Here is a 22172-nt window from a genome sequence, read left to right as displayed (position 1 = left end):
GACACAGTAAGTCTCCATTTTTTTTTTTTTTTTTTTTTTAAAAGAGCTTTGTTTCGAGGTTATTTCGGCATAACTAACAGATATGCCGTTATAAACTTTGAGTGCAGGTTCAGCGTTGGGGATCTCGCGTTGTTACGGGGGCGCATACGTCACTCACTCGCGGAAGTGTTTTGGAATTCAGCAGCGGCACCGTTGAAATGCAGCAATATTGAAAAATACTGACAAATGCCGGGGTGCGTTTTAACTTTAATCAAAGACTAACATATTCTCAACTCTCATTGTGTATTTTGAAGGTATTTATAATATAAAGCCGTCACGCTTCATACAACCCGCTTAAAGTGCTTGTCGGCTACCAGGCTATTGTTTTGACAACCTGGTGTAGCACAGAGCTAGTTAGCATGTAAGCTAACGCTAGCTAATAAACTATCTTTGGCTGGCAGATGGTTCTTGACAGTCTCTCAACCTGTCGGACAAAAACTTAGACATGAGTAAAAGTCTGAATAATATATAAATACAGGACAGCATTTTAGATATTTAGCTAGTGGTTATTGGTGAGATAACGTTACTTGTCAGTCACATTGCAACACGGGACAGTTGTGTTTGACTGAAGCACGTCTGTGTGCTGTGTTGAAATAGATTGTGTCATGTATGGCGGCATATCACGCTTTAAGATTCGCTCACCTCATCAAGAAAGGATTGCCCAATAAACACTGGACAAAACCAAGTAACACCTCATTCGTGGTGTCAGCTCAAGTTGTATTGTGAGTAATGTTTGACAGTACATCACGTGTCTTTCCATGTGTAAATATTCCAGTAAGCACTGTCGTTTACAAATAATATGTTCCGTTTTCTTTTTATAGAATGACTGCTCTGACAGACTTTGAACCTTTAGCAAAGAGACTCAGGGTTGAAGTCAGTGCCACAACGTCCCCTTCATCTTCTCTCAAAGGTAACTTGATGAGATGACATTTGTCTGCTAAAGTCAAACAAGCTATTAACTTAAGTTTAGTGTGTATCGCTTTTCAAACAGTATCTTTTGTCATTCCTCAGTACCATCTTCATTTATGCAGACCAGAGACAATGAGACAGTAGATCAAGAAAGAAGGCAAAACAACACAGGAACAAAGATGAACATACGGCCAAAGAGTGGGGCGGATGGTTTGCATGGTGTAAAGAAGAAAAGTGTCCGCCAAAGAAAGCAGCAGAATTTCGAAAATGCTCTTAAGCGATGGTTGCTTACGCCTGCCAATAAAGCAAGCACAGCTGAAGTGTGCCAAACCCAAGAGGATGTAGAAATGACTGAAGACGGTGGCTGTCAGAGCAACTCGTTGCATTCTCTGGACTGCCGAAAGGCTGAAAAACCACCTATTTCTGACTCTGATTCTGATGAAGAAACCCAACCCTTGACACCAGGAGACCTGTATGAAGAGAATAATGTGTCACCAGCTTCCAACGATGCTGTAGGGAGTGGGCTTATGGATACACAGCCTCACAGTTCCTCAGAAAGCTCAGAGGGATCCATCAAACAGAACACCAGAATAACAGACTTCTTCTCAGTGACCCCGTCACCAGGTTTACCTGTGAGACGAGGCAGGCCGGATACGTTTCCAGAGAAACCAGATGCAGACAAGGAAACTATCTCTGCCGATGTCAAATGGCTAGGGACGCCAATTGGTGAGCTAAAGAGAATGCCTGAATGTGGCAGACCACTTCCCCCGCTGAAGGACGTTCCTGGCCAGCACACTGTGATGATAAGGGTTCGAGCAGTTCTTTTCTTTTTCAGACGAAGCATGTAGACACAGGAGCATGTGTCCACTGTGCAAGTTTTTCTTAACATATGTGAGAAGAACTAATGACTCATGACAGTTTTTAGTATGTTTATACCTCTCATTAGTTGTTGATGGGCTGGTACAAATCAAAGTGTTTCATGTGGTTTAATAAGTCAGTAATTCAAATGGGCAACCCTAATGTTTTTTGCGGTATTTCTGCAACACTGCTGCAAGTTATAACTAGCTCTAACTTTTCTAACATTTTTTGTGCATTATTGCTCATTAGTACTTAGTGCTTTGTGAATCAGTATCTATTAACCATGTCAGATATGTGTTGCCCTTTTTTAGGGCAGAGTTTGGGGATATTTCTTTGACTGCAAACGTATTGTGACCATACATTAACCAAGTCCTCTTGAGTTACTCTTACATGTGGTAATACCATTTGTTTTCATTCACTCCTTTGACAGACAGACCTTCTTCAGAGTGGTAAACCTCCTGTGCCATATCCTTCTATTTTTAACGATACTTGGGATGATGTCCATGTCAAGATGCCCTGCTCCACTTCGAACCTGTTTCCTGTTGAAGATGAGGTAATGGTCGATCTGCATGTATTTGTGTAAAACGCATTTAGGGACAAAAGACGGTACTGCAATCATAAGACACACTACTCAATGCTTTCACAAGTTTATTGAAAGAAATGGCGACAACAAGGCTGCACTGATAGCATATGTGGACGTACCCTGTAGAGGTTTAACAAATGTATTCTTCCACAGGAAACAAGAGAACTTCAGAATAAGAGTCGGTGGGAGTTGATCAAGGAAACTTTAAACAAGGAATTTACAAATCAATCTGACTTGAAGGCAAGTTTCACATTTGTGTTTTTATATTGGTAAGACCTAATGTGGTTGAGTTGGTAAAACAAGGGGCACAGTGCAAAATAGTTGTTGTTACCAGATAATGCCATAAGATGGCATCATGAGCCCAAAAAACTGAGAGGAACACAGGATCCCAGAATTTCTGTCACCCTTTGAAAACACACAGTGTGTCTATCTTAAAAATGTCAAAACAGATTAATTTGGCTCTTAATTTTATGTGATTGTTGAACTTGTTTGTTACAGAATGCGATATTGAAATACAATGCCTCAAACGCCAAGAAATGGGACTTCACAGCACTTCATTTGTACTGCACTAAGGTAAACAATCTACCTCTCTGTCTGAATACTGATATTTTTATGAATCACTGGAACCAGAAGTCATAAATGAAGTCTCTGTTGTTTTGAAAATGACCTTTTTTTTGGAATAATCATTTAATTACTGGCATGAAGACATGTAAACACAGATGGACACACATGTTGAGGATGTTAAATGATTAATGAAATAATTATGACACTTGATTGACTAACAGAAGGCATCATGAACTGGTGCTGGTTCCTCTCACAGTGCTCGGGTCAATGAAAGAACAGATTGATGATGAACAGATGACATTATGTTCAGTTACAGTGATGCGGATGCCTCATTTGACACCAAATTAGATTTAAATTGGTATAAAAGTGGTAGCGGGAGTCATTATAGATAGATAAGGGGAAATATCTTCATAGCTCTATATAAGTCACCATGATCTTGCAGCTGTCTTCCTTGTGTTTGTTTCTTACCCACTTTAAAAACTCAGTGTTGAGTTCATTCATTATAATGAGACTGTCATGTAGGGTGAATGAGAGTCCCAAATGCTTCCTTTGAAAGCAAATACCTGGCTCAGATTGTGAGTAAGTCTTTTGCAGGTTTTGTTAACTGCATTAAACTATATTATTGTAAAGGTCCTCTCAAACATTGCAGGTTTGCGTGTGTTTGTGTGCACACATTGGGTTTTTTGCAGTATTACATAAAGTCACAACACCAGTGTGATCCTGGGTTTGTGGAAGGATTAGGTGAACATATTTGACATTTGATATCTTTTTAGGCCATTATATGGCCATATGTGTACAAAAGTGGATAATAAATAATCAACAACCAAAAGCTTAATTATAAAATGTTTTCAAGAGGTCATCCAGGGGCCATTATAATCAGTATATCTGTCATTTAGTTTTGCTGCTGTTCACATTGATTTTAATTAGATGGTGTCTGAAATGACTTGGCTGCTGCTCCTAATCATTAGAATAGTAGGGGGAACCCTGAACACTTGCTCACAGTGACATTGTGGTCTGTTTGTACGTACTTTATCTCCATGTGCTGTCTGGACATCTGTAGTCAGATGATAAAGGTTTTTTTTTTTTTTTTTTAAGGCGATGTTCATGTGATTTTTATTTATTTACTTGTTTTATATTTTACTGTCCCCAGCTTAGTCATTCCTCTTACAGGCCAAACATAAAATAGGCCTGAGTTGCATCATGATGGCCAGAGCACTGTTGCTTCATTGGTTGTCTTCTCCAGCCACGTTTGGAGGCCATCCATCATCCGTTGTCTTGATGCGCTCTGCGTCATCCTGTTCAGAGAATCAGGGAGGGCTGTACTGTCTGGCTCATGAAAGGGAACGGGAATAATCCATTTGAAGAGATGCGCTGTGTTGTGACATGAGTGTTTGATATTAGAAACCCTGAACCTGTAGGAGAAGACACATAATAGGCTTTATTTTCCTCATAGTACGGAGGCAATCATCCACTCTGTGCTGCATGGCATCATCTGGAAAACATCCGCTTCTATGATATCTCACATCATAGGAAGAAAGTACATGTAACGCTTTTTTTCTTGAATGCCAGTTCTGTCAAATGTGTTTCTGTCAGTGTGCACAAGAACAGTAATGGATTTCACACAGGAGAATGTTGCAGTCCTTCAGAGGAAAAGTGGAAGTCTAGAGAAATAATTTAATCTTTTACCAAAAGGTCATGTTTAGTAACTTGTCAGAAATGGCTGACACTACATCGCAGAGAATGCCTTACTCCAGCTTTATACTGTTAAATCAATCGTGTGCCCTATGTATGTCATAAATCATTTTAGAATGGGAATTTTATTTGATAAAATCTGAACATGGTGAGCGGTTTTAGCCATATGTCGGCTTTAGGAATGGCAAAGCTTGATATTTGTCAAAATACAAAATGTCCATTACCATTGAATGTATTATTAAAGAGTTGGATATTAAGTGATGCGCTGCATAAATGATAACCAATGAAATCAGACATTTGTGTGTTGATTCAGATGATGCTGTTATGTTAGTATCTCTGTTGATTGGTTCAGTAAACTTGAATATTTGACTGTAAAAGTACATTTATTTTATTTATGCTCTATATTATTGCACAGTTGACACAGTTCCTCTTTACGGAGACTGTTTATTGTTTCTGCCTTTTACAGAATTTATTCATAGACTGAATAATGAATCTGTGTTTTAACGGTCTAATATGCTGAAGAGACGGTAGCAATTAGGCTGCAGTACAGCATCTATAATATATTGATAGAAACAAGCTCATATAATACATTGGTTTAAAAAAAACAATCACAGAGAATCCTTAATGTTTAATATATTTACAGTGCAGCACACAAGTAAATAAGGAATGGTAAACCGTGCTACGTAATGTACCCCATTTTTTACTTACTTACTTTTGCCCTGGAGACTCTGGATTGGAGTAACTGTAGCAGGCTGATTGTGAGTGTCAGAGAAAAGTAAACATGAATGGCATAGAGTGACGGGCGAGCCAGCTTCATCGAATATTCATCTGTGCACGCACACCTTATGAATAACGGAAAAGCTGTTGACGGACAGCATCAGTTTTTGTTCATTCCTCTTTCTCCAGCCCAACCAGGGTAGTATTTACGGTTGTGAGCACGTAAGTGTTTTATTTTTACATGGTCACACGTCCACAGACGCAGTCAAGCAGACTGGTTTATTGCCTCAGACCTGTGGGGAATGGGAACAGGAGCGCGAGGCGTTGTGTTAAAACTGTGGCTCTGGTTTCTCACGGCCCCACACCCTCTCTTGCAGCTTGCTTGATTACTTTGTCAGTTTGATGTGATGTACAGACCTGTATCAAGTCATACGAAGAGTTAAGTTCAGTTGATTTGATGCACTGTCTTGTGCTGATTTAAAGGGCTCGGCTTATACTACCTCAGCTATATCCACCGCCTCACCCTGTCAACCGCCTCCATTTATTACGCCCATAGGAGCAGTTTATGATGTCAACCAGGTCATTACTTATGACAGTGTTTAGTCAGGCTTCCTTTGCCATAATATAAATGTCCTCAGCTAAATCACCAGTCAAGGCTCCTTGTCCTGGGAACACACTGTCCTTTCTATTTCAAACGTCTGATCATTTGCACCTCTTCCAGGAATACTGTTTAATCAGCTGGCATGGCCGTGCAACCTTGATGAAATTGTTCTGTGATTGATCATTCTGACATTTCGAAGACAATATGGGGGTAGATAGGGGTTGTATATATTGTTTAAGATATGTTAGAGCACTTAAGCCGTGTGGGGAAGTGATGGCTGGCTGGTCTGTTACTTGAATATTTGGTTCTGGTTAAGGTTCAGTAACATATCGATATTAGGTCATTATCATGAAATGAGACTATATTTTGCGAAGAAGTGTTGCTGGCTGCATTACAGGAATTTTCAAATTTTTCTGCTTGTCTTTACCCACATCAACCACTTCAGTCATTGTATCCACATTACAGATGATTACACAATTTCACAGTTTTTTTGGTATTGCTCTTTGACAGTCTGTTTTGCTTATATTTCATTAGTATTTGTTTCTCTGTAAAATTGTACGTAAAGCCTACACAAATTTGATATGGTTCAGAGCTGTAAATGTCATCTGTCCGTCTCAGACTAATCATCCCAAACAGCTAATACTGTCACAGCTGAGTTCCGTGGCGAAAACAACAAACATAAACAGATCTCTCGTTCCTCTCTCCCAAGGTCCTGGAGCCTGATGCGGCCGAACATCTGTTTGGCTCCCTGCTGCCAGACATGGTGCAATTAGCACTGAGAGCATCTGAGCTCTGTACCAAGGTAACAACCCCTCGCTAACCAACAGACACTGACTCACTGGTCTGTGACACAGTAGATCACTGCAGCAGGTTGATCCCAAAGGTCACGACATGACAAATAATCCTGTGAAATGGTAGTAAATATGGTGAGGTCAAGGCACATAGCCATTGATGGTCATTTGTCTGATGTTTTATTGTCCTTTCAGTCATTTGGTTCTTTGGTGTGTGGATGATGAGGAGCAATGCGTGTCTCATTAAAACGCATTGACATCTGTGTGTTAAGCATATTGCTTAGTTTGATTGATTTAAAAACGTTACCCGAGCATGCAAGTCTGTCCCAAAAAAGGAGTTAGAGACTTGTGTTGATATCAAGTTGAGCATCAGACTGCACATGAGTAGTTTAAGTTGTGAAGTGTGTTGCAGTCCTCTATTATAATTTTCATTATTATGATTTACTTTCTAACTTTACTAATCTAAAATTTTATTGATTCTGTTGAAATGTCTGGTCTGTGTTGGGGTGTAGAGACAGAGAGATTAATACTGAAGGAAACTGAACGGGCTGGCACATTGCTCTACTACAACATGAGAACCTTGCTGAATATTGGAGGACTTAGAAATGAGAATTATCCATCATTATTGCAGTTATGCCTTCATTTTCAACATTTTAGCCGTTGCAACCTCCAGCTAAACAAAGTCATTTTACTTGACTGTGTATAGCCTTAATGCAGCAAGCTCTCCCTATTGTTGTTACAGAATTGCTTATACAGATGCACTGGTAATTTATAAAATCATAGTCTTTATTAGGAGTATGGATCTCTTGTGAGCAAGAATGGATGTTGATTGTAATTATGATGGCTGATTCAAGAAGCACAGAGTGGTGCCAAATTAGTACATTTGTGCAACATACTTCAATGTCTCAGTTAGTAAATCGACAAAACAAATTATTTTGACCTTCCTCGACTTTACCTCTGTTCCTCCTCTAGCCGATACCCCTCCTCAAGAGAGGCACGACCCACTCCATCACCATGTCTCAGGAGCAGGTGGCATGTCTGCTCGCCAACGCCTTCTTCTGCACCTTTCCCCGACGCAACTCCAGAAAGACCGAATACTGGAACTACCCGGACATCAATTTTTTCAGGTAATCGAGGGATGTGGTGTTTGTCATATATGATTTTTCAAAGTTGCAGAATCAAAGGATATACATGATGCTGCTGTGACAACTTTCCATGAGGGGGCACTACTGTATATGCTTTACCTACCAGTCATTTTATCATCTGGCTTGGTGTTAAGGCATACAGCATTACGTTGTTTTTAGACTCTTAATTACACATGAGCAAACACTGTCTTATAACAACAATATACTGATCAGAGACAGTGGTCAGTCTGACTTAGAGCTTTTACCTTTTTAAAAAATGCACGGGTTTGAGATTTTTCTAAATGCTCAGATGTTGACTTTAGCCAAGCTACTCACCAGAACTATACAATGCACTTGTCAGAATAATAAATAGGAATATGACAAAGAGCAGGGCAGGGGGCGTCTTTTTTATTTATTTATTTATTTATTTTTTTAAGACTTGCAAGCTTTCACTGCAGAGATGGACTGGGTGGTGCAATGCAAAAACTATTCTGCAGATTGCTGCTCAGTCATGTCCCCCCCATCTCTGTTGGCATCACAGTGTAATTACCTAAATGGAACAGGGAATTAGATTAACATTGACTCGGATGGCTGCTTTTGACAATGGAGAAGGCCATTGGCTGTTTTGCAGAAGGCTGTCACAGAGTTCAATCGCATCAGTGATTCATTCACATAGAGGTTTCGCTGCGATTTGAAAGGAAAGCCAGAGTCATCTTTTTAGTCTCCTGCTGAAAATTCTCCAGCAAGAAAGATGTTCAGTGCTTTGAAATGCATTTTATTTAAATCATGTATTTTTCTTCCGTAACTTTCTATAAAGATCGGAGGGACTCAAACTCTTTTTCTCTCCCTTTCTCTGCATGTTTGTTTCACAGGATTAGGTAGAGAAAATCAAAAGCAAAGCTTTTTATCTGCAGGTGTTGTTTTTATCTCAATGCAGACTTCTTAATTGAACTGTAGATGAAACAGACCATTAATAAGTTGGCTCTGTCATTCAAAGTATTCTTCAACAAACTGTATTTTATTTATTATTTTACCATGAAGTGCTTCCAGCTCATGCAGAGTTTCCCAGCTGGATTTCCCTGTTTTTTGCGCTGCTGATGCAGAAACCCTGCTGTATACATACTGTAGTCACTTATGCCCTTTTCTTGAGTTACATCATAGCTTTCTTCACATCTGTGGGGGGCATATTGATGTTATATAATTGCGTATTAATTCTCTATTTCCCAAAGACCCTTTTGAGATTTGTTACTAAAAGCCTGCTTTCACTTGTGGCTAGCGAATGTCAAAGACATTTGGCCCGAGGACAACACAGCGCACGATTGTTTCAAAAGATGCAGGAGCTGACTTCGATGAATGAGTTTCCTGGCCCCTGAAGGGCTTTCAGTGCATCAAGCTTTTGTCGTTATTTCACTCACATGAAATTTCTCTCTCTTAAGACATTTGAGGCAGGCTGTGGGGTTCTTTACAGAGTTTGCTTGGGAGGGAGATGTCAGGTTTAAAGTGCATTCAAACCCACCCACTGCCCCTCACCTCAAGCAGCGCGGTGTGTTTTGGTTTTTGTGTTATATTTCAGGGGGGATTGACCTCTTTTCCTCCTCAGGACTCCGTTGTTAAAAGGGACACAGGGCTTCTTAATGTATCCCCAAGGAGAGAGCCCTGTTTCCCTCTCTTCCTTTTTTTGTGTGAGTGCTGTGAAGTGGCACATGAGTGTGACTCCGTGATGGCAAGCCCGGGGCAACTCCATTGTCGTACCAACGAAGGAACTCCTACATAATCGGCTAGTGACTGAAAGGGAGGCTGGGTGAGAGACGAACTAATTCATATCAAAAGTTAAAGCATGACTGAACTCACATGGCCAAAGTGGAGGTCTTGTGTCTCTTTAGCGCTGGTGAGTCGTTCTTCCTGCCTGGTCTCTTGGCTGCAGTTTAGGTGTTGGTGCAAATGTATAACTTGCTTGCTTAAAAACTGTGCTTCATTTTATTATAATACACATTTTCCTTTTTGTTTTAGTCATTTTTGTCATTTTTGTTAACTACTGAACAAAAGCGGTGTAGCTGTCAGAAATAAAGATCCATCCAGCTTCTCAAATATTTTTCAATGGCTATCTGCAGTATCTGTCATTTTTAAGAAATGGCCAGGTTGTACAAGTTTTTTTCCCTCTGCTTCTGTTTTTTGATAAAAGTGTGCGGTTGATTAGAAATCGTATGCTTGAATATGCATAAAAAAACAAATACGAATGAATGCATACTCCCAAGCACAAATTTAAAAAGGGGAAAGAAGAAACAAATAAGATGAAATAAAATAAAAAGACACACATCCACACTGGCATCATATCCAGGGTCATGCACAGCAGTCCCATTGGTTACAGTGCATGTTAACGTTTACTGACCGAGCTTGTTCAATTGTCAGTCTGTCACCCTCTCATAAGCAGCCAGTTCCACCACTGATGTAGTCCACTGCTCATAAATGGGTGGACATTTTTTCCCCCAGGTGTGTCAGTAGTATCCCTTTAGTTGTTGTGAAAGCCGAGATAATCCATTTCTTTTCAATTGAGTCCTGAAGACCAGACAGTTTTCGTGTGCCTCCATTTTAAAAGAGGAACTTAACATGTCGTCAATTATCTTATAACATGTTCTTGCTTTCAGACTGTTTGAAGGCTCCTCCTCACAGAAGACTGAAAAGCTGAAAACCCTGATGTGCTATTTCAAGAGTTTCACTGAGAAAAGTAAGTGTCCACATTTATTTTTCTTTTGATGTTACCCTAATATGTTGATATGATATTGACATTTATTACTTCTTTCTTGTTTGCTTTTCAGAACCCAGTGGACTTGTTACATTCACACGGAAAAGACTGGACAAACCTCTGAACTGGAAAAGGTGTAATATACAGACACTGTAATCAAAGAAAAAAATATTATTTTCACTAAGAGTGGGTGTAGTTTGTCAGTTACTTCTGCCACAAATCAAAAAATCCATCGTTCTCATGTAATGATAGCTGGAACACAATTTGTTCTTCATGTTTCAGCTCACAGACTCTGCTAACAAACCTCCATATTACTTGTGAAGGGACCATTGAGGACAATGGATATGGAATGCTTCAGGTAAGAAGAGATATTCACTTTTAGAAAGACAACATGTTAGTGTGATTTTAACCTTCCAAATTCCTGTTCGCTTGCTTGAGAGAACTCTTAGTTTGAAATACACTCCTCATTGTGCTGGGTGCCCATCCTCTTTTCCCTCTGTTGTAGTCAATCACTGAGGCACTGCATTCTGTAGTCTTTCACCCAGAATGCTTACTACTGCTGAAAAGGCCTTTGAGGGAGCCTGAGACACATCGCGGGGAGTGTGTGCTGGGACTGGGGTCGAGGCCTCTGAGCCTCCTCTGCTCTCCGTGTCGGCCATGCTTCCTGTGCACTGTCAGGATGGCCCGCTCTGCCTTTCACCTTTTGTTTGCCTCCAGTTGCCACAAGCTGACAGTTGACGTGCACACATGACCAGCTCCGGGGCACGCCGCGGCCCGGATTGATGGATGCTCTGCTGGGGTGGGGTGATGTTGACAGCCTGTCAAAGCAGACTTCGGAGGTTGGCTCGCTGTCCCAGAATTGAGTGACCGGTTTGGGGAGATCTGCTCTCAGACTGCTGCTTGCTCCTTTGCAGCCTCTTCCTTCGGGTTGTGACGGGGTTGGTCTGGGCTGTCTACAGGCCAATGAGCAACAACTGTCTGTCCTGAAATTGGAATATATGTTCCACATGGCTGCTTTACGACTAAAACAATGAGTTCTCGTGCCTGTGTCTAAGCTGGTGCAATGAGACGCGTATTTTTCTTTGAATCATAAACAAACCGAAATAAACAAGTAAATCAGTGTCATGATTGATCTGGCCACAAACCTGCAGGAACACAAGCAGCAAAGGGTGTCCGGGGCATCAGTCAGCAGTCAATTTCACAGCATGTTGTGACTGGAGGGAGATGTTTACTTAGACGGCAGGACTGCTCTCTCGTTTTGATCTTTTGCCACTGGCAGCAGCCTACCTAAGTGCTGCTCGTCTGGCGAGCATTTTGGCACAGGGGACAGATTTCTGAGTAATGCCAGCACCTGGGGCCACCTTCCCAGTCAGGTTGTCAGGGATTCTATCACAAATGAGAAAGGGCTGAGACCCTTTCATAACATGTTTTACTCCTGTCATCCAGGTTTGGGAAAATATAATGTCACAGTTCAAAATATGTATCTAGATAATTCTTCTCAAAGCCCGGCCCACTGACCAATGGCGACCCATTATGTGTGGCACTAGTGTGACATTAAATGCAGGCATGTTATTTTAATCATCCATACTGCTTAAGATAGCACTTTTGGTGGAAGACTTAGATAGAATAGAATATAATTCACATTAAAAAGCCACCACAGAATAGATGCTGTATGGTAAAGAGCCTTAACAAACCATCAGTCTACGTCAGGGCTGTCCATGAGCGACTGTGGCCCTAGTTGTTCTGGTTTGTCCCACATCTTCAGGACTAGTTGGCCCTTGTCTGCAGCTTTTTGGCTGTTCAGCTAAGTGAATCCGTGCACAAGAAGCGACAAAGACGTTTGTCATTTTTCACCTCCTCTGTGGTGCCATTTCAACCTATTTATCCGCAGTCCTGAGTCTTCCCTTTTGGCTTTTTGAATGGCAAACACACACTACTGTTACCTGGTGGCATGGAGAGGTATTTCCTCTCATGCAGGCGCTGAATGTATGAGCTAGTTGGCTGTCGACTGTGTCGAGGGTTCAAGTGCTGCTTTTTCATTGGCCATCTGGTTTGATTTACAGGTGGATTTTGCCAACAAGTTTGTTGGAGGTGGAGTCACCAGTTCTGGTCTAGTTCAAGAGGAAATCCGCTTCCTGATCAATCCTGAGCTTATTGTTTCTCGCCTCTTCACTGAGGCCCTGGATCATAATGACTGTCTTATCATCACAGGTCAGTGCACAAAAACTCTCCCACATCTTGTTTAACAATAAATTCCACTGAAGGAATCCTGCTATGCAATTATTCATGATTTAGTCTGTTGATCTAGATTAGATCAATAATGTCTTGGCTTCACTTTTCACATGCTTGACCTACGATTTGACAGAAGAGACATGGTGGGTGTTTTCTAGTCACAGCATGGAATGCACACTTCACACCTCCAATTTACCCCATCCTGGCTCAGCAAGAGGCAAAAGGATGTTTCCTGGCAATTGCCCTGTTTTCCAAATCTGTCCTTGTCAAATGTTTCCTTTTGATTGGCTGCAAAAAGGAGAGTTGCATCACTTGGGAGTTGGAGATTGGGCTGTACTGATTGCTCTGTTGGGTCTCTCTGCCGAGTAATTCCCATTGACTTCAGTATTGAGTGGTTGAAACAAACAATGTCGGGGCAAGCCAGTAGACCCAGTAACAAGAGCTTGACTGAAGGAGTCTCAGCAGGAGGCTGATGGTTCCTGTCTGTGCTTTTCTTCTTTTTTTTATCTTTCTGACACTGTTTGTCTGGACTAAAGCTGTTTGATTGCATTTGATGAAGAGGTTAGAAAACTCACGTTATGTAACATAGACATCACTAGTCTGAGCTGAAGGAAGTCTACACAAATCCAGGTGTCATTCGGCAACAATAGAATCATTTTAATCACTACTGCTGCTTGAATAAATCCTGTGAGCTCTTTCCGATTACAACTTGCATGAATTAGACAGATGTATGAATATGCATTTAATCCCAAGCCCCTCTGGCAAAATGAAGTAAAAACATTCCAGGATAGGAAAACAAATGTCTTGTCGGAATCGCCTCAGCATTGCATAACAAGTGCGTTGGATTAGAACAGGAAGTGACGCAACAGAGCCTCCGCCCTGATCAGCAGTCATACCGCTGCATCAGGTCGTCTAGCTTTGGCAGAGTCACCTTCAGACTTCTTGCTGGCTATCTGTCCCTGCTTCCACTTACGCCACTTAACTTTATTACTGGGGCCCAGAATTAATTATAGCTGGAAGACCTGCCCAAGACCTGCTCCACTAATGGACTCTTCCATTCCATCATCTTTATTAAACCCTGCCCGTATCTCTTGTCCCCCGTTGTAAAAAAAAAAAAAAAAAAAAAAGTCCATGCCTTCGCTGCATTGTGGCCATGTTGTAAATCTTTCTCCCCAGTGATACCTTTTGGCATACAGTAGGGAGGCTAATGGATCTTACCTCTGCTCTGAAATTTGCAAAAGTGCCCAGGCCTAATTGAATTTTCCATGATTGCTAGATATCTGGCTGGCATCTGGGCGGTCAAAAGTATAAACAGTATCAAGGAGAAGTCATATGACTCATTGATGACAGCACTGGCCAAGACAATGCATTGCAGCTTGACGCAAGCAGAAGACACGTGGAATTTTTTCTTGAGTCTGCACAAAATCTTGCTGCCTTAATAATCATCAGTGTGACTGGTGGTTTAAATGGTTGAAAATAGTCTTCAAAGAAACCTGTGGTGGCCACTTTATGGATTTAAAAAAGATGATAATCTTATTGTAGACTACTATGATTTTTGTAACGATGGAAACAGTGTTAGCCATGTTTGATGATCTCAGTTGCCTCGACATGGCAATGAGATGCACCTCTGACATTTCGCAGTCTCAGGCCCACCACACATAAGAGACACTTTGTTTCGATGTATTTACACATGAATGAAACAACCTTCAGAAACATTGTGATTAAACCTGCTGATTTTTATGTGACCTATTTGTTACTATTTGTTATTTTTAAATCATTTCTGAAAACCAGACACATCTTCCCATGGCCAAGATTGATCTTTCCACTGAAGATAGGGTTGGATTAGAAAAATCTCAATCATAATTCAGATTGTTTGTGAAGGTCAGTCCTTTCAAACGTAAATATAGTCAATCATTGAGTTTAATATTTTTGGTGGATCAGTGAAGGTCAGGTGTGTGCATAGTGTACATGGAACCATTAGTTTTACAACAGAAGCGTTAAACATCAGTTACGCACGTAAAAGTATACATCAAAAATGACTTTCAGTGGAGTACAAAAGTACTTACTTGGGTAATAAATAACTATTCCAGCTTTTAGTCAACTGAAAGCATGGCTGGGGTAGGATGACAGAGCATTAGCCGACCTACAACCAGCAGGACACTTGGCTCGTAACATAATTGTTCTCAAATAAATCTACTAAAGTAAAAGTAGGCTACATAAAACTACTCTGAAAAGTACAATTTACAGTACATGTAACGAGTAAATGTAACTTGTCCTTCTGTAACTAAATGTGCCGTACATTTCTATCTAATTTCTAATGATACAAGGATGTTTACAGATATTCTCAAAGCAACTTGTTGTATTCAGTTGTTACCAACATATACTCTCTGTTGTTGCTGCTCACTGAGTTAATTGAATTGTTTTGGTAATTATCAGTGTAATATGCTGTCTAAGCTGCTCTGTACATACATCTCATCAGAGGCTCCCCAAATAAACAGGACAGGATTAGTTTGCCAATTGGCTGCTGTTATGCATCAGTCAAACTTTTAAGCCGTCAGAGAGAGGATATTTCACTTTATGTGACTTTTGCTGCTAATGAACCCGAAGATTATATAACGTTGTACAGATTTGACTTCTTTCTTTGTCCAGATATTGTTTTAGTAGCATTAAAGCTCCCAATTCAGAGTGGATTCAGAGTGTCTTTCTTGCTGGGATTTTGACCGCTATTATCAGTTTAGGTGGTTTGTTACATAGCCCATTCTGCTTTTAGCTTATCTTCTTTGTTTTAATGGCACACTGGTACTCTACCGCATTCGAACAGTCAATTTGCTTATTACTTAAAAAAAAAAGAAGAAAAGAAAGTGCAGCAGGCTGGTTATTAGTGAAATGTCTGTCGAGTGGAGAGCGCACTAGAGATTCCCTTCCCCCGTGTGCACCTCCTCATACCTGCTGAACAAGGCCCCACTACTAATCACTTGGTTTAGTCACTTTGCAGCATGAAGAATCTCAGCGAGTGCTCTCGACAGTCAGGTACTAATGAGCGCTAATGAATGGGAAGTTAATTTGTGGCCTCATTTGTTTGACTGTGCTGTTGCCTCCCCACCTTCCGCTCCCTGTTTTACCATGCGGTGAGTGTTCCCCTGTGGGCTGGCGGTCAGCCGCTGCCTCTCACGTTGTTTCAAGGGGGAGGGGGCTAATAGCTTGACCTTCCTCTTGTCAGGAGACAGCTGTTCCCGTTCCATTTGATCGCATCAGGCAGAATCGTCACAGAAAAGACCCCCCGAAAACCTTTTGTTATTATAATGAATTTTTACAGCAATTTGTATCGTTGGATGCCTCAGCAAAACATATCTTGCTTTAGTGTACCAAAGTTTAAACCCTTGTTTTTAAACCCCATTTTCCTTAAACCATTTTTTCCATTTTGCATTTTCCATAACATCCTGTCTACACTGGATGTTATGTGCTTAACAATACAGTTTAATATTACCTCCCTTTCAGTTTTGGCACCTAAACAACTCTAGAAATATTCTATATTTCTGGCTTTGCAGTTGTGTGAGTTTTAAGTCCCTGTTTCCTATTACAGGTACACAGCAGTACAGTGAATACTCAGGGTATTCTCGGACCTATCAATGGACTGGCAGCCACCAGGATGTAACTCCAAGGTATTTATTCAACCTAGATGCTTTAACAACGCTTAAATAATAATTGTATTCAGTTTTTTACCCCTTCATGTCAAACCCTCTTAGGCAATATTGGTTGGTTGGTTGGCACGCCTACTTGGCCCAAACTGATCTATCTTAATTAACAGTAGGGAAGTGCTGATACTATGTTGTTTGAAAGATGCAGCTGATAGCTGATGCCAATACTGGTTTCTGATCAGGTTTTTTGATGTCAGTGATAAGAATTTACACAGCCTTGCAAACTGATAGCGGGGATGTCATAATACAGTTGCTCATGAATGTGCCAGCACAAAATTGACGCTGCACAATAGACAAACATGCTATTGGTGAACTCATCGTTTTTTTGCCTATAGATGTACAGGGAATACACCTTATTCCGATGTTTGTGTAATAAATCAGTGCATCCCTACACTATACCCTACCAGTATTGGACAGACTGCAGTCATTATTTGTATAGACATTCATGGTCATCATAGATCCTGCTTTTGGTTCCTCTAGCGCTCTCATCCGGTTCACATTTGGTTTTTTTTAGTCAAATATTATAACAACTATTGGATTGATTGCCGTAGAATCTGGTGCAGACAGTCTTCCTCAGGCTGAACTGTAATGACTGTGGTGATTTTCTGACTTTTCATCTAGTGCCATCACCATGTTAAATCTTTCGATGTCTTAAAAAAACAGCCACAAAGCATGAATTCTTTCAGGTTTTATTTACTTTATTTTCTACAACGTGTATGTGTATTCCAATGTGTATGTAACTATAAGGAATAATTGCCTCCCTGAGCTAAAGCCTGGTTGCTTTGTTGTATCTAAAATGGTGCAAAACCAATTCTTTGATTTGTTTCAGAGATGACTGGCAGAGGAGATGCACAGAGATTGTGGCCATTGATGCGCTGCACTTCAAGAATTTTCTTGAGCAGTTTCACCCAGAGAAAATCAACCGAGAACTCAACAAGGTTATCTTTTGCTTCATTCTTAATCTGCTATTCCTCTGAGTATTTTTTGTTTCTTTCTCATCTTTCTGTTAAGTTTCATTGATGTACATGTCACAAAACAAAACTGTTCGGGGATCATGCTTTTTTATATCAGACTGTGATTGTGTCAGCTTATTGGAAAACCAGTGTTAGTAACAAGATAAGTGCTGCTCTATGTGTGCCTTTTTGTTTTGTGGACAAATTAACAGTTTGTATAATTTATTGCTGAGGAAATGTGGCGGCGGTGTCCCGCTTTGATGTTACGCTTTGATCTTCCATAATCTCCTCAACGGTTCATGACTGCAGTAATTTTTGTGTTTTAACCTTAATTGCCATTACACTTCATCTCTGGTTTACACAGATTTAATGACTTTAGTGTTAATCTAATTGCTTGATAATCACAAATGTCATCACAAATGTCAGCTGAGATCACACTGAATCTCACTTACTATTTTCAGGGTAAATAACTGAATAATAGTGTTGTGTGTAATACAGACTGATGGATTGTCACATTTGTTGAGAATAAGCTTGATCTTACTTATTACACTGTCCATTAGGCCCAGAATGAATTATAATGAACACAAATAACCTCAGGATAATCAATCCAAATGATTGCAACTGAAATTTACATCACAGGTATTTTAAATAGAATTTTGAGCATGTCTGCAGTCTTCTCAGACAGAGATATCCGTTCATACATAGAGAATCAAGATGTTGATGTTGTCAAGTCTGCTGTCAGAAAGCATGGAGGAGTTTGACAGCTCTGACAAGGGTGTGAAGAATGCACCAACGTGAAGATCAATCCCGTTTCGAATATTGTTCAGCTAACTGTCACATCTGCCCTTTTCGAAGGAAGAATTTATGACTGGTCAGAGGGAGGATGGGCACTCACAATTCATTTTCACTATTCACCTAATTTATAATGTGGAAATGGACGCCCAGGGCTCATTCAGGACTTTCATTACTTCTAAAGTGAGGCACAGCCCACCGGACATGTTGTCATATCAAGCGCTCTCGTTGCTGCGCATGTGTTTAGTCTGTAATGTGCAGTTATTAAAATGTCCCACACCAATTTTACACCAGTGGCAATTCAGCTGAGGCAAGCTGTGTGAAATGACACAGTAATGCCAAATGACACAACGTTAAAAATGTATGCTCAGCCAGGCCAGCCAACCTTTATGTGTTTGTGCACTGAATGATGTGTCAAGCACAGGCCTCCGGGGAAATGGAATTACTTTGTTGCTTTTCTATATCGCATTTTACGTTTGATTGGATGGAGACGTTCTGTACGCCTGGTTCTTATGAAAACATACCAGTGATCTGGAACAGTAAAGGTGATCCCAGGACCTGAGGCTGGACAGCGCTGTTACTTACATGTGCAGCCAAGTTTCATGTGGCTAAATATTTGATGTAATGTCATCCGAAGAAAAGCTACTCCGTTCACATTTTTTTTTTTTTAACACTCATTCTGAGGCAGTGGCATTATCTGAAATCACCTCATATTTTCTACTTAGTGCATTATATTTATCGTCTGTTCCTTTATTTAACTGTCTAAAATTTAAGCCTTCCCGCTAAATACATAATGGAGCTACTGACAGCATGTATAGCCAGCGATCTGACGATTTCAATTCATGATTCTTCATGAAGGTGTCCACCATCTTTTTTTGATTGTGGTAATTAATCTCCTGTTACTTTTTGTTCAAACTTCACCTAACTACCCTGACCATCACAGATATAAACAATTTCAAAAACGTGTTGGTGTGTATTCAGTGACTTTTTCTATGCAGGCACTGTGTGTAGGGTTTTAATTTAAATTTTAAAAAGCCGTATTGAGTATTTTGTTTTGTATTTGGTGATAATCTAGGTTGCATCCTTCCTTTACTCTCCTTCATTTAGGCATACTGTGGCTTTGCTCGCCCTGACGAAGAAAAACAAAACCTTGCAGCGGTGGCTACAGGAAACTGGGGGTGTGGTGTTTTCGGGGGCGACACACGTCTGAAAGGTAAGCACTGACGTAAAGCTTCACGTCAGTAGATCTTGAGGAGAAATTTACTCTGATCCGCACGGAGCTCTTGGCAGTCTGAGCGGATTCTCTTTCCTGGATGCAACAGAATAAATTTCAGATTGAAAGGCTCCAGCGCATCAGTGTGGGCAACCATTTGTCTTCTGGGAATGCGTTCATTTAGTTAAGGCCTATTCGTCGCCTTCCTTCTATTGATCAAATGACAAAGTTAATATGTTTCATTAATAGTGAAATTGATCGCCAGCTCGAGTCCATCAATCCGTTACAGCTTTTTGTCTGAGCCTTGTATCACTGTCACTGAGCAGGGAGCTTCTGGAGAGTTTATGCTGACCGTTTGCAGTAGCACCTACTTTTCTCACTTTATAGCCGCTGTGCTCGCAAACTATACATCCATGAATATTTGTTAATTAGCTATCATAAGTTACAGCTCTCCATAGGTGCCTACTGTCTGCTTAATGGCATGCCTCATGGGAAGGCTTTCGTTATTCACATGCTGTTCTCCTCCTTGGTTTACCTTCTGTAGCCTCACCTTCTTTCTTTTTTTTAATTGTCAGATCATCATTTGAACAAAGCAGAGCTGTGGAGAGAAACTGCTGAAGTGTCGACATATTCAGCTTAGCCCCCTTTTCTGAAAGCGTTGATTCAGATTTGCTCGTTAACGTAACCACTGTCCCAACCTTCATTAATCAGCAGACGTATTTCCAGTCTCTTAAAATATTCACAGCTCTCCGGGGCTAGACCTGGCCTCTCTCTGTAACTAATCCTGACTTCTCAGTTGGGGGGAGGGGGGACCTATTCCCCCGATTACTTACCTTTTACTGTACCTGCCACAGAGTCTGCTGCTGCACACTTTTTAATGGCAGCATCCACTCCTCATAGCTCTGATTATTTAAACAATGCTGTATTTTTTACAAGCGAGAAGATGATAATTTGATCTGGTTTGTGTCTGTTTCAATACACTGTAGTCAAGCCACTCTCTCTGTTGAGATTCACCACCGGCTCCTTTTTTCCTCCAGCTCTGCTCCAGATGATGGCAGCTGCTGAGGCGGGCCGAGATGTGGCTTATTTCACCTTTGGTGACAGCCAGCTCATGACAGATGTCCACAACATGCACTCATTCCTCACGCAGAGGAAGATCAGTGTCGGTAAGGCAAAACAACTGCACTGCCTGCTTCTTGTTTACGTGCAGCTGTGAACTGTACGCCAGTCTTGTCTTTTCAGTGTGATGCATGAAATAATAGCATGATAAATTATGTTGTGGATTAATTTCTTGTTTTTGGAATAAGATTTCTTCTTGATTGCTAATCATAATGTCCATATTTTGCATGCTGTGATATCAGTCCACTGTGGAGACCAGACAACATACACAATCTCCTTGTCTCCGTTACAGGGGTGGTGTATGATCTCCTGGGGCAGTACTACAGCTCAGTGTGCAAGAGCTGCCTCAGTCGGCGCCCTGATGTCAGCCTCTACTCCTTCATCTACCAACAGGTCAGCTCCACCCTGGCGCCAGATGAGTCCGACAGGGGCTCGGCCAGACAACACGTCCCTGCAGACGGCCGTTAAGGTCAGGTGGCTGATGAGTCACCGCGCCTTATCGTCAGAAAACGAAACACTTATCGAATTAAATCATTCTCAGTCTTTATTTTTATCTCAGTTTTGGTTGCTAGACAGACTTTTAATTAACAGTTTTGGATATACCAAATGTGGTCGTCCGCCACTGGCAGCTGAAAATGAAAATCCAGCATGCAGACACATTTCGAGAACAACCGAACAGCAGAAGGTGATTAGTTATGACCCTGTCTGGCGCTGCAGTCCTGGCTGTGTTCATTTTGCTGCTGCTGGTAATACGCCAATGGACTGAGCTTCAATACGACGCAATTGTGATTTTAATGGTGAAGCAAAGGTTGCCATCCATCTTCTGAGTTTGTCATGTTGCCTTATTTCACACCCACATATATCCAGCCTAATTGAATTGGCTGTCAGAAATCAAGTTAAAGGAAAGGAATAACAAGAACAGGGTTTGGAAAGCTTGGAGCGGTCTCAGGAAAAACGGTTTGATTTAAAGAGCAGCCCAGCTCTTTGGGAAATAATCTCTTACGCTCTGCATTTCATGTAAAATTCTAATTTCAATCATGGATCCATTTCTTTGAGTTCTTTTCTGTTTCTTTGAGTTCTTTGCTGTATGTGATACACAGACCAAAGAACACAGATGCACTTAATTTGATTTGATGTGTTTGTTTTTTGTATTTTACAACTGATTGCAGTGTTAAACTGTTATTTGTAGGCCTTCTACAGGCTTGAATTGAAAGATTGTTTTTCAAAATAAAATCAGTTTAAACAAAAAGGAATATTCAAATGTTTAATGTTGCCTCTGGTTTATGGTGAAGCACCATTTGCATGGAACCACAAATGTCAGCGATACATCTCGGAACAATGGAGAATGAGGGCTTCTGTCCCATGAGCAAAATGAGTTTCTACACCGCCTTGCCATTTATCCTTCCCCAGCTATTGCTTCACCCTTTCACTCACAGTTTAATAAGGTCATACCTTTTATATAAACTGCACATGACATCTCATTAAGTAAAGAGTAGATCATAGAACATCCAGTCAGAGGAGAGAGTCTGGCAGTGGGGCTCCTG

General features: G+C 40.8%; 1 protein-coding gene across 3 annotated transcripts; it reads left to right on the top strand.

The window, feature by feature from the left end:
- Positions 1-122: 122 nt before the first annotated feature.
- Positions 123-21881, top strand: LOC119009329 (poly(ADP-ribose) glycohydrolase). 3 transcript variants are annotated; one of them, XM_037080461.1, is made up of 18 exons: positions 123-233; positions 637-761; positions 861-949; positions 1051-1757; positions 2237-2359; positions 2543-2629; positions 2888-2962; positions 6673-6765; positions 7727-7881; positions 10524-10603; positions 10695-10755; positions 10904-10979; positions 12685-12832; positions 16437-16515; positions 17381-17489; positions 19404-19509; positions 20547-20675; positions 20921-21881. In XM_037080461.1, exons 2-18 carry the CDS (start codon positions 649-651, stop codon positions 21094-21096), a joined length of 2406 nt encoding a protein of 801 aa, XP_036936356.1. In that variant the 5' UTR covers positions 123-233; positions 637-648; the 3' UTR covers positions 21097-21881. The 3 variants fall into 3 exon arrangements, with proteins under 3 accessions (XP_036936356.1, XP_036936358.1, XP_036936357.1); XM_037080463.1 differs by lacking the exon at positions 637-761; XM_037080462.1 differs by lacking the exon at positions 123-233 and having other exon boundaries at positions 240-761.
- The last annotated feature ends 291 nt before the right edge of the window (positions 21882-22172 follow it).

Source organism: Acanthopagrus latus, chromosome 20 (genome assembly GCF_904848185.1).
Source record: "Acanthopagrus latus isolate v.2019 chromosome 20, fAcaLat1.1, whole genome shotgun sequence".
NCBI lineage: Eukaryota > Metazoa > Chordata > Actinopteri > Spariformes > Sparidae > Acanthopagrus > Acanthopagrus latus.
The sequence above is the reverse complement of the archived record's forward strand: the minus strand, read 5'-3'. Positions and strand labels throughout refer to the sequence as shown.